This window comes from Dipteris shenzhenensis, chromosome 32 (genome assembly GCF_047967505.1).
Source record: "Dipteris shenzhenensis isolate YYH24624 ecotype China chromosome 32, Dip_SZ_1.0, whole genome shotgun sequence".
NCBI lineage: Eukaryota > Viridiplantae > Streptophyta > Polypodiopsida > Gleicheniales > Dipteridaceae > Dipteris > Dipteris shenzhenensis.
Window position 1 is genome coordinate 2,458,750 of NC_141627.1, and position 15,115 is coordinate 2,473,864.

Here is a 15,115-nt window from a genome sequence, read left to right on the forward strand (position 1 = left end):
GTGGCACTATCTAGGACTCACTAGACTATAAAATAAGTCCTAGGGACCTAGGACACACAAATACACTCACTTTGACTTCATATTCCAACATCCCCCATGAAGGAAAAGTGAGGGAGTATTGGTTCTGAAACAGAACCAAGACCTGAACATGGTAGTGATGAAGTTGATGGAACCAAGAGCAGAACATGGTCATCTACAACATCAACCTGGTCTGGAAAATGCACCAGCATCCTGGAACTCGGCCAGGCAAAACATCTATCCATTAAGACCAATACATGGTTCATCTATCCATCAAAGACCAATACATGGTTCCCCAATACATCCCCCCCTAACTTCATATCGGGAAACCAGGATTAAGTCACACACCACTCATAAAAGAAATAACATCAGTTTAGGAGGACTATCCAAGGATGAGTATCTTATAGACTCAATGAAAACAAAATACTCAATACATATCATTTTAGGGGGACTACCTAGGGTAGAGGACCCCAAAATAACATCAAGCATGTAGTAATAAAAAATAGATCTCTTATGATAAGAGATGTCCTCCAAGTAGCCAGTGCACATGTGTGCACATCCCTGCGAGACGATGACGATGTCGATGAAGCGCTAGGCAGGAATGCCCCAAAAGATATGTCGATGAAGTCCATGGGGTAGCTTAATGGAGCACTCACATAGTGATTCTCAAAATGGCTAAGGGAGCATCACCGATGTCAAAGAAGAGGCCAGAGGTGTCACAAGCACTCGGAGAGTCGGTCAAAAGTGGAGCTTGGGTACCAAGTACAATCGGGGCGGTGATTGGAGAAGTCGGGAAGTGTTTGGAGCTCACATAATGCTATTTTCCCTTCTCTTTTTGCTGTAAATCAATGTGCCACTTTTACCTTGCTTGATTTTGTCGGATTGGAGGTCTTGATGCCGTTATACAAGGTCGAAGGTGTGCACTACGCCACCACCAAGATTTCGTTCGATTCCATTTTGCTGTTAGGGAGAACGGAGAGGCTAGATTTCCCCACAGTCTCACGACTTAAGGGCACATTCACACCGGGGGGGATTTTCCTAAGGACACCCTGTTCCCCATTGTGAACCAAGAAGAGGGGCTCAAAACACAGCCCTCGAAACCCCTCGTGCAGGCAGCTCAATGGCGGGTTGCAAAACACGGCCACTATCGGGCAGAACAGTGGCAATGATGAGCCAAGCCTGCAGTCACTTCGGCGGGCTTCTCTGCCTACGGTGTGGTGGGATAAAAGTCAGAGCAGAGGCGACCACACACCCCGCGGATAGACGACGCTATGTGCCAGGTTTACGCGGCCAAATCAGTTCCATGGAGGCCAAGAACGTGTGTCCCGATGGTGGCAGTGGTGGCCCTGTGTGGTGGCGGCAGTGCTGCTGGTCACGGGCAGCGATATGTGCTGAATATTGCCGGGCATATGGTGCTCCTGCATATCATCATCTCAGCACTCTTCATGGCCAGCAAGTCCTTCAGGGAAGGCTCGGGGCAGCTCACTCTTCATGTCAGTGGAGAGGCAACAGAAAGCAGGAGGAGACCTGAAATGTGCAAAATGAATTAAGCATATTGTTGTGATGCAAGCCTCTCACCATATAACATTTTGGTGAACCATTTTACATGAGACTTGGTCGTGTATGCTGCAACTTGTCTAAATGCAAGACATGGTGTAAAGAAAAAGTCTACAAGAGTACCTTAAAATGGGAATGGCTTAAGTTGGGAAGAAGAGCCTTCAGTAGACTCTCTGAGATGCTCTGTGGAATGCGTTCACCTTGCCCCACAATTGATGAAATGACTTCACAAGTTGCCTTCTTGATTTCAGGAAAAGGGTCTGCCACCGAAACGCATAAGACCTGCTTGTCCAAAAACTAAACAATAAAGTACCAACTATTGCAACGTGAAATTTTCCTGAGACATTTCAGTACACCATCTCTTTTCATAGCATAAAACTTCTTATTTATCTTCTGCATACAAATCCTTATCTTTCCAAGTTAGCCAATTTTACACTGACTCGAAATGCATACAATGATAAAAGATTTAAAATCTAATGTGTTTGTGTATTGCCCACTACAAACTCAGTCTTGCACTTGTCCACAGTTTTTGTGGAAGGGCTGACTAACAGCATTACAATTTCTAATTATCTCGATGTCTCTTGCTACCTTCTGCATTCTTAAGGGTATTCCTCATGCCCTTGTGAATTCCTTTGCTCCTCTCCACAAGTGTTTCCCATGATCATGTTGAGCTTGATTAGAAATTGTCACACTGTAACTACAAAGATAATAGCTGAAATTTTCATCATTCACCTGAGAAACAACCTTCAGAGTTCCCAAGAGGGTCTTTAAAGAACACCGAACAATCAGACAATTTTTCAACAATATAATAAGTGACAGACGGATTTCTTCAGAGTCCTCCAAGAGTGGCAAACTTCCTGTAGGTTTAAAAGTTCAATCTTGTTATTTAAAAAACTTTTGGCGATTCCAATTTGAGCATAATTAACAGCAGCCTCACAAACTGCTCTTATTTCCTTGTCTATGTCAACATCAAGTATGAAATATAATACTGCGCACTTGCATTTAACAAAAAATTGTACACAAATATTGGTAAAATCAAAATTCAAATCCTTTATATGTACAACAAATCTGGTTTACATCATAGTAATAGCTTGAGTAAAATGAAAACTCTCAACCTTTGAATACACTTACAAAAGATTTGGCATCCATTATGAGCAATGACATACAACAGGGTTCAAGCACCACTCTAAAGTACCGAGACGGAGGAGGTAAGTAATCGTGAGCTCATCTTTTTCAATGTGTCAAAGTATACTCCTCAAGATCTAAACTGCAAAGCTCCATAAAATAATCCACAAAAGGCTACCTAGTGCACTCCACAAAATAATATACAAAAGACTATGTAGTGTCAAAGTATACTCCTCAAGATCTAAAGTGCAAAGCTCCATAAAATAATCCACAAAAGGCTACCTAGTGCACTCCACAAAATAATATACAAAAGACTATGTAGTGCATGTTGGAATATGAAGCCAAAGTGAGTCAAAAATGAGTGTACTAGGTGTCTAGGGGGGTGTTTTAGAGTCTAGTGAGTCCTAGACATGCCAAGTGCCATATTGGGAGTTATCTCATATACACTGTCTGAGGAGGAGGGGGGGGGGGTTCCTAACACTTCCAGAAGTGTTACCGGAGGCCTAGGGCCACTGGTGTGAGGAGCAAGTAAGCGAGGGGTCACCGAGGGTGCATGCAGAACAATGTTGTCAACGATGGAAGACATGAAAACAATGGTGTCGCCGAAGGTGCAAGTGAGTGCAAGAGGTGCAAGAGTGATGCAAGGCCTAGCGAAACAAAGTTACAAGAGCCATCCCTCAACATGAACACGAGAATTCAAGCCACATAACACAAGAACCGTTATACTAAGTGAAGGGGGATGAGGAGGAAAATACACGGGATGAAGGAAAGCTATAGTTGCGAACAGAGAGGGGGAGAAACATAGTATTCAGATTCGAAAAAAAGTACATCAGTAGTACACCACAACGTTACACTAGGAGAGCTCACCCAAAACCTCCCTCTCACTCTCCTATTCCCCCTACAATCATAGAATACCATCTCCCACCTTTCCCCATCCCCTTCATCCCCTCCGCTCTCATGGAGGGTCCCTCTCTCTCACTGAAAATCTCATTTCCATTGGTGTTGGCTCTCGGTCCCTTAGCCATTCCACCCCTAGGATTCTTCATGGCTTCAACCACTTCTGACCTACCAACCTCCTCCCAATTGGTGATATGATTACCCCATGTGCACCTCTCTGATACCCCATGTGCACCTCTCTGTGCACCTCTGTGCGCCGCTTAGCCATTGACTGTCGGTGTGCATTTATCTTCTCCATGTGAGCTCTTGGGCTGGCTGCCCCTGCACCACCATGTGAGCACTTGGGCTGGCTGCCCCTGCACCACCATTGCACCACTATTGACATAGTTTTGACAGGTGGGCTCACGAGAGATCTCGTCGGAGTACGCAAGTGACCACGGTTATTTCTATCTCTAGTTGACATAGTTGTCACCTGCTTGACATGGTGACATTGCGGTCACCTTGTTCGCTCACCGACACAGTTGTCATCTGGCCAGATCGCTGACATGGTTGTCATTTGGTAGCCGTTTGACATAGTTGTCACCTTGGTCAGCTCATTGACATGGTTGTCATCTGATCAGTTGTCTGACATAGTTGTCACCCTTGGTCAACTGTTTGACATAGTTGTCACCCGGTGACATGGTTGTCATCTGGACAACTCCTTGACATAGTTGTCACTTGGTCGGACCAGTGACATGGTTGCCATCTTGACGGCTCCGTGACATAGTTGTCACCTGGTCAGCTCGGCTTGAATTTGAATGCTTGAACTTGAATATCTACAACAGTTTCCCTCGCCACTATCATTCACTGTCTCGGTGAATGGGGGTGAATGGATTATGCAGAGGCCAAGGTTGCGAAGGAGAGTACAATGTTGTGAAAAAAAAAATTTTAATAAAAATAATTAAAAAAAAACAAGAGCTCGTGGCCCTATAGCACCAAACAGAATAAAACAATGTTTCACGGCCTGATAGAGGAAACATTAGCTGAAATAAAAGAGAATGCAGAGTAAACCATGGCCTTACAGTGGATAAAAACCACTCAAGATCAAAAGATGACATCATGCTAATCATGCCATGTAGGAGTAAGGTCCATGTACATCACCGAGAAAAAGACCATACATCTCCGAAGAAGAAAGACATGTCCAGGAGCAACAGCTTGCTGGATCATGAGATCGGTAGACCAAAACTGCTATATACCAAAGTGAGAGCTCGATCCAAGGACCAAAAGTGAGAGCTCGATCCAAGGAAACAGTAAACCAAAAGCTGCTAGATACAAAAGTGGGAGTGCTCCAAAAGGAAGGCCAAGCCGCACACCAAGGGAGCCTCAAGGAGCTGCCGATCCTCCCGATCGTGTATCGTCCTGCTTCTCCTCCTCAAGGGTGCCCATGGTATTCCTTAAGTTCTCATACTTCCCCTTGTACCGATGATAGGCTGACCTGTAATGATCCTAGCGCGATTGGAGAAGGGCAACCTCATCTTGCAAAGAGGAAAGGTTTTGCTGCAGGGATTGATGTGATGTCTCAAGGGAGGCATTGCGGGCTGTCATGTCTGCAAGCTGTGTTTTGACCTCACTGATCCAAATTTCAATGGTCGCGTGCTCCGATGTATGGCACTCCTGGAGCCTAGCATGCTCCTCTTGCAAAGCTATAAGCTGAGATGTGAGTTTTTGTCTCTCTTTTTCCCAATCCTCCTGCTCCATGAGGTGTTGCCCTTGAAGCTCATCTCTGTCTTTGTGCCAAAGAGCCTCCTTTGTTGCAAGCTGTGACTCCCATCCCTGATGTTGTGTGCGCGTGAGGCGCTCTTACTCCAGTCGAAGATGCTGCATCTGAGATTGTATGTGCTGTGTATGTCTCGTGGAATTGAGAAGTGCTGCACCAAACTGATTGAATGTGTGGTCGACAAACCTCTGTGCCATGTGGATGGAGCGCTTCGCCCAGGCATAGCGGTCCCCGTAGCTCAATTTGTCTGCTTTTTCTAGGATCCCACCAAATTCCTCAAAAACTCCTACCATGGCTCGATCTTCCAACTTGTCCAAATCCTCCACTGAGGCGAGGGCATCCAAACTAAGCACGCATGCAAGAGCTGTAGATCTAAGGGTGCCAGTGGACAAGGCATTGCGCAATGGAATGGTCACGACCTTTGGTCAACATCCTCTTCCTCCACATCCACGAGGGGGAGAGATGGTGAGGAGGAGATGGAGGATGGGAGGGAGGGGGAGGGGTAACGGTAGGAGGGAGAGTAGGGAAGTAAGATGGAATAGTGGGGGAAACTGAAGAGATGGAAGGAACAGTAAGTGAGGACGATGAGGGAGTGGGAGTGGCAAGAGTTGTCGGAGATGCAGAGGTCGAAGGTGAAAAGAGAAGCCATGGAGTATCATCCAGAGAAAAATCCCCCACTACTTCCATCCAAGAGCTCAGAAAGGACGGTCGGGCGGGTGTCTTCTGGAAATGGTTGAGATGTCGAGGCAACACTTGGGCCCATTCTCTTTTTGCCTTTTGTGCTTGCTTGAGCATTCCTCTGTATGGTAGTCCATCCACCTCGTATGTAGTTTCAAGAACCTCTTGTGTCGTTGGGGGGTCAGCTTCTGACATGTATAAGTCGAGTAGAGCAAGGTCTACGACATCTTCTTCTCACTCGTCTGTTGTGACCCCATGGTCTTTTTCCTGGTATGAGGCATCCATGTCGTGTGCCTCCGTTGCTTCCATTGCTGCTTCATGGTCTTGTCTTTGAGTCACCCTGTTGACCTCTCCATCACTTGGTCTGGTACTTGTGGTCATCATTCGCTGATACATGTGGGGATTATTACAAAGACCAAAAGGCATCCGTTCATACATTAGGTCAGCCAAGCCAGGTGGTGCAGAGGCTTCCTGGCTCACCTCTTGTGCATTCCGTGAAGTACCAAGATGGGCTTCAAGATCCTCTTCTGGACACAACTCCACCATGTTGATGGCTAAGGATCCCAGGGCCCCCATCCAATCCAAGATGAGAACTTCTTCCTCATCTGGTCCAGCCTATTCCAACAAGTACGTCAAGCTCATGTCGTGCTGCTGTTGCACAGGTTTCATCTTGGAAGGATGAGTCCTCCATAGGCCAGCTCTTCTTTCCATAGGGGCCAATTCCCAAGTGCCCATCGCTCCTCCTCCACCCCTTCTTCTTCTTCAAAATCCTCTTCCCCAAGTTCCACAGGTCGGTGACGAGCCCTCCCAATAACCATGTCTATTTCCAAGGATGTGGATCCCAGGGGCAATCGAACTTCATCACTTGACCAATCTTGAATGGCCCTTGCTGAGTGTAACCATGGTCTACCGAGAAGTAGAGGATAAGTCTACTCACCCTCCGTCATATCAAGTACGATAAAATTGGACAGGAATGTAACTCCCCCAATCTTCATGTGAACACCTTTGACAGCCCCCATAAGCTTCACCTTGCGTTGATCTGCCATGCGCACTTGAAAATGTATGTCAGTTGTCAATTTCAAACCCAGTTGTTAAAGAGTACCTCTCGGCATGATGTTCATTGCTGCCCCACTGTCCAAGAAAACATCTTTCAGCTCCACCCCGTTGATTTCCACTGCAAGCTTGGGACTTTGTTCACACGTGAGGGCAGCATAGGCTGAGCAATTGTCGAGTGTTACCCCGTCTTGAACTGTTACCGTCTCTGGTGTGGGCCCGCCCTGAACAGATCCCCTTTGGCGACCTCCTGACATGTGATTCAAGAATGCAATAGTTTGATGCTTGATATGTGGAGACAATTGACAGAGTTGTCGTAGGGTGATGTTGGGCCTAAAATCCATCAAGTCTTCCATCAAAGAATAAGGTTGGACAGTAGCAGTAGGCTTTTGTGCCTTCATCCGCCGAGCTTCAGGCCGAGGGTCGAAGCTCACCCGAGGGAGAGAATGTGCTGCTGGATTCTCAATCAATGTTTCCTGTGGCAACTCTTCCATCACCCATTTCTCCTTCTCTTGGGCACTATTGGGCTTCACCCCCCTCTCCTTCTCTTTGTTCATTGTGCTTTCTGAGTGGAAAGTGGATGGGCCTGCCTGTGACTCCTCACGTTTTTGCCCTAAAGTTGTCACTTCCGTTGCAAACCTCACTATTTTGGACTTGCGGGAGGGGAACAGAGGTGTGACGCCTTCATCTTCCGAACTAGATTGAAGATATTTGGTGACACTCCTGACCACTTCTTGGTACCTTGAAGGCATAGATTTCTCACTTGGCGTTGAGATAGTTTTACAGCTATTGTTAGGTTTTGATGGCTATGAAGCCCTTTGGGTTCTTTCTGATCCACTTACAGGAGAGGACAAGGGTGATGCATTCCTGTGCCGACTGTCCACCTTGGAGGAAGAAGGTGGGGATGCTCCTCTAGTGATGACTGAGTTGGTACTAGTTGGTGATGAGGCCTCCGATATTGATGTTGAGTCATCCTTACTACTTTTACCCTTCGTTTGTGATCTTGTCACAGATCCCAACACTACACCAATCAAATGGGGTTTGTCACCCTCCCCCGCCACTACTACATCAACCATGTTGACTTGCGATGTTGATTCCCCTCTACTATTGGGACAATCTTTGGTGTAGTGGTCATTTGTGTTGCACTGTGTGCAAGAAGGTCCCCCGAACAGTTGTGTACAATCATCTTGGTAGTGGCCGTACTCGCCACATCTGTAGCACATGATGGGCCTGCGAAAGTTGGTACCTCTGCCTCCACCTCCACGTCCACCTCGGAACCCATCCCGTCGACCGTGGTTATAAGGGGATCCATATCCACCCCCTGACATAGGTGGTTGATACTGTGAATAGTAGGGGGGAGGATAGAAGTATGGAGCCCCAATCTGACTGGGAGTGGGAGCTTGGAGCAAAGGAGGATTAGGAAGTAGTGGAGGTGGAATGGTGGGATGGGTAGGTGGTTCAGGTGCCTTCACAAGGGCTGAAGCTAGGGGTACTGACCCCGAAGTGGTTGGTGCAGCTCTGTTGACTCTAGCCACCAGTGGTTCCCTAGTTGGATACTCCGGTAGAAGCTTCCTCAACCCCTTAAGATACCTACACTCAGAGGCATCAGGTCCATGAATTTCACAAAATGTGCAAAAGGAGGTTGGGATGGGTACCTTACGCTTCGATGGACATTCCCAGTAGCCATGGCCAAAACCCTTGCAGTGGGTGCACCAGAGACCACTTCTTATCTGAGCTTCAAAGGGTGATGGTCCATCCACCCTTGTTCTATCTTTCAGACCTTCTTTGATTTCTTCTAGCTCCTTGAGTTGCTGCAATGCCTATGAGCCCTCTTCTCTCGGACGTTGGGTGGTCTGGGTGGGTGTTGAGGCGAAACTTAATTGGGACCGTTCCATCTTCACCGCTTCCCTCAGGAAGTCTTGTAGTGAGGCATGTTCAGGGAGTTTGTCAACCAGCCTTATAGCAATGGTGGAGGGTAAAGCCTTCAAAAACCACCCCTTCATGACAGCGTCATTGGGTGGCACAGACATCTTCGCAGCCAAGACCCTCATCCTTGTGTACATCTCCGAGATACTTTCGCCAGGCTTCATGGTATCAGTGGATAACTCTTGGACAATCATGTGTTCGAATTTTTCCAACTTGAAAGTGTGTAAGAATTCCTCCCTTAGGTCTGCCCACGTTTGGAAGTGGTCAGGGGAAAATTGGCTGTACCACACATCCGGGAAAGATGTGAAGGAACGCATGCTCATTCTCCACACCTTTAGCTCTACATGCTGTGAGGAATTTCCTCACATGAGCTTCCGCATCGTCGTGGAGGTGGCCTTTGAACTTTTGAGTCTTCACGTGGACCTTGTTGAGTAGCTCGAGAAGTCTAGCTCTGTCTGCAGGACTGAGAACGGCCATCCCAACCCGAGAGGCTGAAGCAAATGCAAGAGTTGGAGGGAGTCCCGATGGAGCGGTAATGAGTGTGGGTGCTCCAGAGGAGGAGACCACACCGACAACACCTCCTGTGGAGGACCACAATGGGGAAGTCACTACTGACGTAGCCATAGAGGAAGTGTACACAGATGGTACTGCATACGCGGAGGGTCTCGGTGTTGCAGAGGGAAAGGGTGAGAACATAGAAGATGTGGGGGTTAAAGAGGATGGGAGAGCATTTGGGAAAGAGAGGAACGGAGTTGAAGTCATGGATGAGTAGGCAATAGCGAAGGAAGGGGGTGGTGGAGAAGGCAACACTAATGTGGATGGAAAGGGAGATGAAACCATCATGGCAGGTAAAGGCATGGCCGGAGCAAAAGTATCCCTGAGTGGGATAGATGTGGAAGAAGGATTAGCAAGGAGCCCAGAGCTATGCATAACAGATGAGGTAGCAGCTTGTCTAGCAAAGGTCGAGGCAGGAGTAGATGGAGTCACCACTTCGGCAGAAGAGGTAGTTGATGAAGACATCGTTGCAAGAGGAGGAGCGGGGCTGCCTTGACCTTTATGAGTCTCCTCGTCCTTTGTACCCTCTTCTTTCACTTGTCCTCCGCTTTGTACTTCTTCTCCGGAGTCCGGATCTGACCACCAGGTTTCCTGTTGATCCAAGTCAATGAGAGTGTCGATGAAGTTACTTGCTCTGGCTACTTCTCCAATGGGCTCACTTTGTCGCGTTGAGGACTTCACGAACTTCCGTCGCACGTAATGCTTCTTGTACCGAGTTTGGTCTGCCGAAGTCTTTTCTCCACTCTCTTCAAGTACCTCCTAGTCCTCTCACCAGCTCCTTCAAATGTTTCAGAACTACTCGGCATAAGACCTCTCTCTAGGACCCTAGAGCACCACTTCACTTGTGCTATTCAACACCAGCAGTGTTCCACCATGATCGTCATAAACTGTCTAGGGGGGGGGGGGTTCCTAACACTTCCAGAAGTGTTACCAAAGGCCTAGGGCCACTAGTGTGAGGAGCAAGTAAGCAAGGGGTCACCGAGGATGCATGCAAAACAATGTTGTCAGCGATGGAACACATGAAAACAATGGTGTCGCCGAAGGTGCAAGCGAGTGCAAGAGGTGCAAGAGTGATACAAGGCCTAGCGAAACAAAGTAAAAGAGCCATCCCTCAACATGAACACGAGAACTCAAGCCACATAACACAAGGACCATTATACCAAGAAGGGGGATGAGGAGGGAAATACATGGGATGAAGGGAAGCTATAGTTGCAAACAGAGAGGGGGAGAAACATGGTATTAAGAGTCGAAAAAAGTACATCAGTAGTACAGCACAACGTTACACTAGGAGAGCTCACCCAAAACCTCCCTCTCACTCTTCTATTCCCCTTACAATCATAGAATACCATCTCCCTCCTTTCCCCATCCCCTTCATCCCCTCTGCTCTCGTGAAGAGTCCTTCTCTCTCGCTGAAAATCTCATTTCCTCCCTCCCATTGGTGGTGGCTCTCGGTCCCTTAGCCATTCCACCCCTAGGGTTCTTCATGGCTTCAACCACTTCTGACCTGCCAACCTCCTCCCAATTGGTGATATGATTACCCCATGTGCACCTCTCTGTGAACCTCTCTGATACCCCATGTGTACCTCTCTGTGCACCTCTGTGCGCCGTTTAGCCCACCGACTGACTGATTGCTGGTGTGCATTTATCTTCTCCATGTGAGCTCTTGGGCTGGTTGCCCTTGCACCACCATTGCACCACCATGTGAGCACTTGGGCTGGCTACCCCTGCACCACCATTGCACCACCATTGACATAGTTCTGACAGGTGGGCTCACGAGAGATCTCGCCGGAGTACGCAAGTGACCACGGTTATTTCTATCTCTAGTTGACATAGTTGTCACCTGCTTGACATGGTGACATTGCGGTCACCTTGTTCGCTCACCAACACAGTTGTCATCTGGCCAACTTGCTGACATGGTTGTCATCTAGTAGCTGTCTGACATAGTTGTCACCCTGGTCAGCTCGTTGACATGGTTGTCATCTGATCAGTTGTCTAACATAGTTGTCACCCTTGGTCAACTGTCTGACATAGTTGTCACCTGGTGATATGGTTGTCATCTGGACAGCTCCTTGACATGGTTGTCACCTGGTCGGACCGGTGACATGGTTGTCATCTGGACAACTCCATGACATAGTTGTCACCTGGTCAGCTCGGCTTGAATTTGAATGTTTGAACTTGAATATCTGCAACATACACTATGGCTTTCTAGAGTCTAGTGTCACACTATATACTGTTGTACTTGTCTTGAGTCATACACATCAGTCAACATCAAGCTCTTTGGTATCAAGTGAGTACTTGTCCATTGCTTTCATTTCCTTTCCATTTCATTTCCATTATGCTTGTTATGTTTCCTTTCCGTTCCTAGTGTTAGCTTGCTGCTCTCCCTACCACTATGATCTTTCATATGGTATCAAAGCCAGCTTTCCTCAAGGAATGAGGCCGCCTTAAAGCCCACCATCTCAAACCTATGGAGAGGCTAGCTCCTTCCACTCTAGTTCCACTCTCTCTCCTTGTGAGTTCCTTGAGCTCTTCTCCTCCACCCGAGCCTCACCGTTGAAGATCTTGAAGAAAGGACTTCACCAACATGACCTTCACCGACATCTTCACCAATATTGAGTGCCCTCAATCTTCTTCAATGGGCTGCAACACTTCAGCCAGCTATTCTTTCTCTACCTCTCTCAACCCGCCATTTCTCTGCATTTCTGTCCACCATTTTCTGCAAACAGCCGCCATTCTCTAAGCTCCGTGCCCATGCAACTGCTGCTGCACTCTCTGCCCACGCAGTTCCTGTTCTGCTGCTGCCCATGCAGCTTTATCTGCCAGCTGCAGTAGCCTGACTATTCTCTGAAGAGCTGAGCGACCTGCACACCTGCTTTGCGTCTATATCTACATGCTATGGCACTGATCAGCTCGTCTCCTCAACTGACGTGCGCTGCTCGGATGCTGTGCTGTGTTAATGGCTACTCCCATCTTGTAAACGTGTGCTGAAGCTGCTCTATTTCCCTCATGCTGACATCCCTATCCTCCACTTATCTGCTCATGGAGAAGTTCAAGAACTTGGCAAACGAAGATGCAGTTGCTTTTCATGAAGGAAGGAGTATGGGACATCATTGCAACTGATGCCACTCCAACGGATCAACAACAACACAAAATTTGAAAGTAACAGAATGATAGAGCTATTGCTCTTATTGGGCTATGCTTGGCAGATTCTCTCATTCATCACATCGACTTCAAATCCACAGCTAAGGAGATCTGGGACAAGTTGGAGAGCCTATTTGGTAACAAGACTACTAACTCCAAAGTTTTTCTGAAATTGAAGTTTTATGAGCTGAAAATGCAAGAAAATGAAGAGATAGGTGATCATCTCTCCAAATTACACTCTCTTGTTCAACAATTGTCAAGTTTGAAGTGCCCTCCAGATGATGAGGGCAAAATGGTTGTCCTAATCAAAAGCATGCAAGGTATTTCTCGCTTTGAGCAAACCGTTGGATGTTGTCATGGGTGTGGCTTTTCTCCTCTATTCTTTCACCTTGCCTTCATGGGGGGGTGTTGGAATATGAAGCCAAAGTGAGTCAAAACTGAGTGTGCTAGGTGTCTAGGGAGTATTTTAGAGTCTAGTGAGTCCTAGACATGCCATGTGTCATATTGGGAGTTATCGCATATACACTATGGCTTTCTAGAATAAAGTGTCACACTATATAGTGTTGTACTTGTCTTGAGTCATACACATCAGTCAACATCAAGCTCTTTGGTATCATGTGAGTACTTGTCCATTGCTTTCATTTCCTTTCCTTTCCATGTTTCCATTTGAGTATTATCTTCTCTCTCCCTAGCCTACCATCTCTCTCTCCCTCTCCCTCTCCACCATGTTCCTTCATGTGGTATCAGAGCCATCCTTCCTCCTCCCTTTCTTTCTTCCTTCATCCTTCCTTCTCCTAGTCCTTTTCCCTCTTGCTCCTTGCTCTTCCAAGGGATTGAGGCGAGGGAGGCCAAGAAGAGGAGCTATTCTCCCTCTTTTCCCTTGGAAGGCAGCCCTTCTTCCTTCACTCTTAGCCTCTCCATGAGCTGCGGATTTTGCTAGACATTGGAGCTGATTCGTGGAGTTGGAGTTGCTACATCATTTGCTGCAAATTTTGCTGCGCCATCAGTCTCGAGTTTGCTGCGGATTTGTGCTTAGATTTGGAGCAACTTAGTCACCATTCTTGTGGGCATTAGTGGGTGTCTTCGTAGAGGAAAAGAGAGCTCGTTTGTTGCTCTAAAGCGGCCCGTTTTTTGCCCAAAGACAGCTCGTCTTTGTTGTTTTGGGGGCGTTTTTGTGAAGAAAATAATTGCTTACTGTTGTGGAAACGTTTCTACTAATGGCCACCCTAAAACGTTTCTACTAATGGCCACCCTAAAACGACCTCATTTAGAGCCCATTTTTGAAGAAACGACCTACTTGAAGAGTGTTGTTGCTGCTGCTATTCACGCCTCGAGAATGCCGCCATTTGTCCCGCTGAGCTGCCACCTACGCTATTCCAGCTGGTTTGATGCCTTTTCTTGGCTGTTTTCTACCCCAACTACAAGCTGAGCTGTTGCTACAGCCCATACTATTCTAGCCTTTGCTCTGAGATTGCACTTCAGCCCGTATTGCTGCAACATTTGAAGCAGACATGGAGTATTCCAAAGCGGGATTTGTCATTGAGGCTTCTGCTTATGAAGGAAGGCGTGTCGAAGGTGGTTAGTGGTAAAGACAAGAAACCTGAATCTCATGAAAAGAAATTTCTAGCATGAAAAATCCTCAATGACAAAGGTCTTTCTATCATTGGTTTGGATTTGTCTAATGATGTTATTCATCACTTGGATTTTGATAACATTGCACATGAATTGTGGGACAAGTTAGAGCACTGATTTGGCAACAAAATTATCAATTCCAAAGTATTTCTCAAACCATAATTCTTGAAGCTCCATATGAAGCATGAAGACTGTAGAGATATACAATGATATGGTGTTATAGGATAGACTAGGACTCGGTCTTTTTGTGTGCTAGTACTTGGACTATATATACCAAGTACTTGTACTCTACATGTGGTATCAAAGCTAGTCGATCCAACCTACTTCCTTCCTGTGTGCTCCCGTCGCACTTCTGTTCTGGAGAAGAAAGTTCCATCGCTGGCTGACCGTACGAAATGTACGGCAGCTAGTACATGAGGCAATACGGTGTAGGTATTGTATGGTGGGCAGGTCCGAGACCAGATGTGCGGCCAACAATGGTACGGAATGCAGTACGGACTGCTAGCAACAGAACCATACAGAATGTATGAATGGGAAGGACTGTACGGACGGATATGGTATGGACGGGTGCATGGACTTGTACAGTGAGCTGCAAGTGGTGGGTGTATGGGAAGCTTGTACAGCAAGGCACGGCGGATACAACTGTACAAAATGGCGAGCTGCTGTACGGCCAAAATGTGTAGCTAGCACAAGAGTAGTTACGGGCTGTGGAAACTTGAAATGAACTAAGGAAGTTGAGCAAGGGAGCCCAGCTCACAAGCTCTCACGAACTGTGGA

At 47.1% G+C, this 15,115-nt stretch overlaps 1 protein-coding gene across 1 annotated transcript in view; it reads right to left on the reverse strand.

The window, feature by feature from the left end:
* Positions 1-15,115, reverse strand: part of LOC147880170 (uncharacterized) — a 368,868-nt gene that overhangs the window by 310,542 nt on the left and 43,211 nt on the right. The window contains exons 5-6 of the mRNA XM_087370364.1: positions 2,308-2,432; positions 1,699-1,857 (exon numbers count right to left, since the gene is read on the reverse strand). Coding sequence (XP_087226490.1) covers positions 1,699-1,857; positions 2,308-2,432 — 284 coding nt within the window. The remainder of the gene's footprint in view (positions 1-1,698; positions 1,858-2,307; positions 2,433-15,115) is intronic.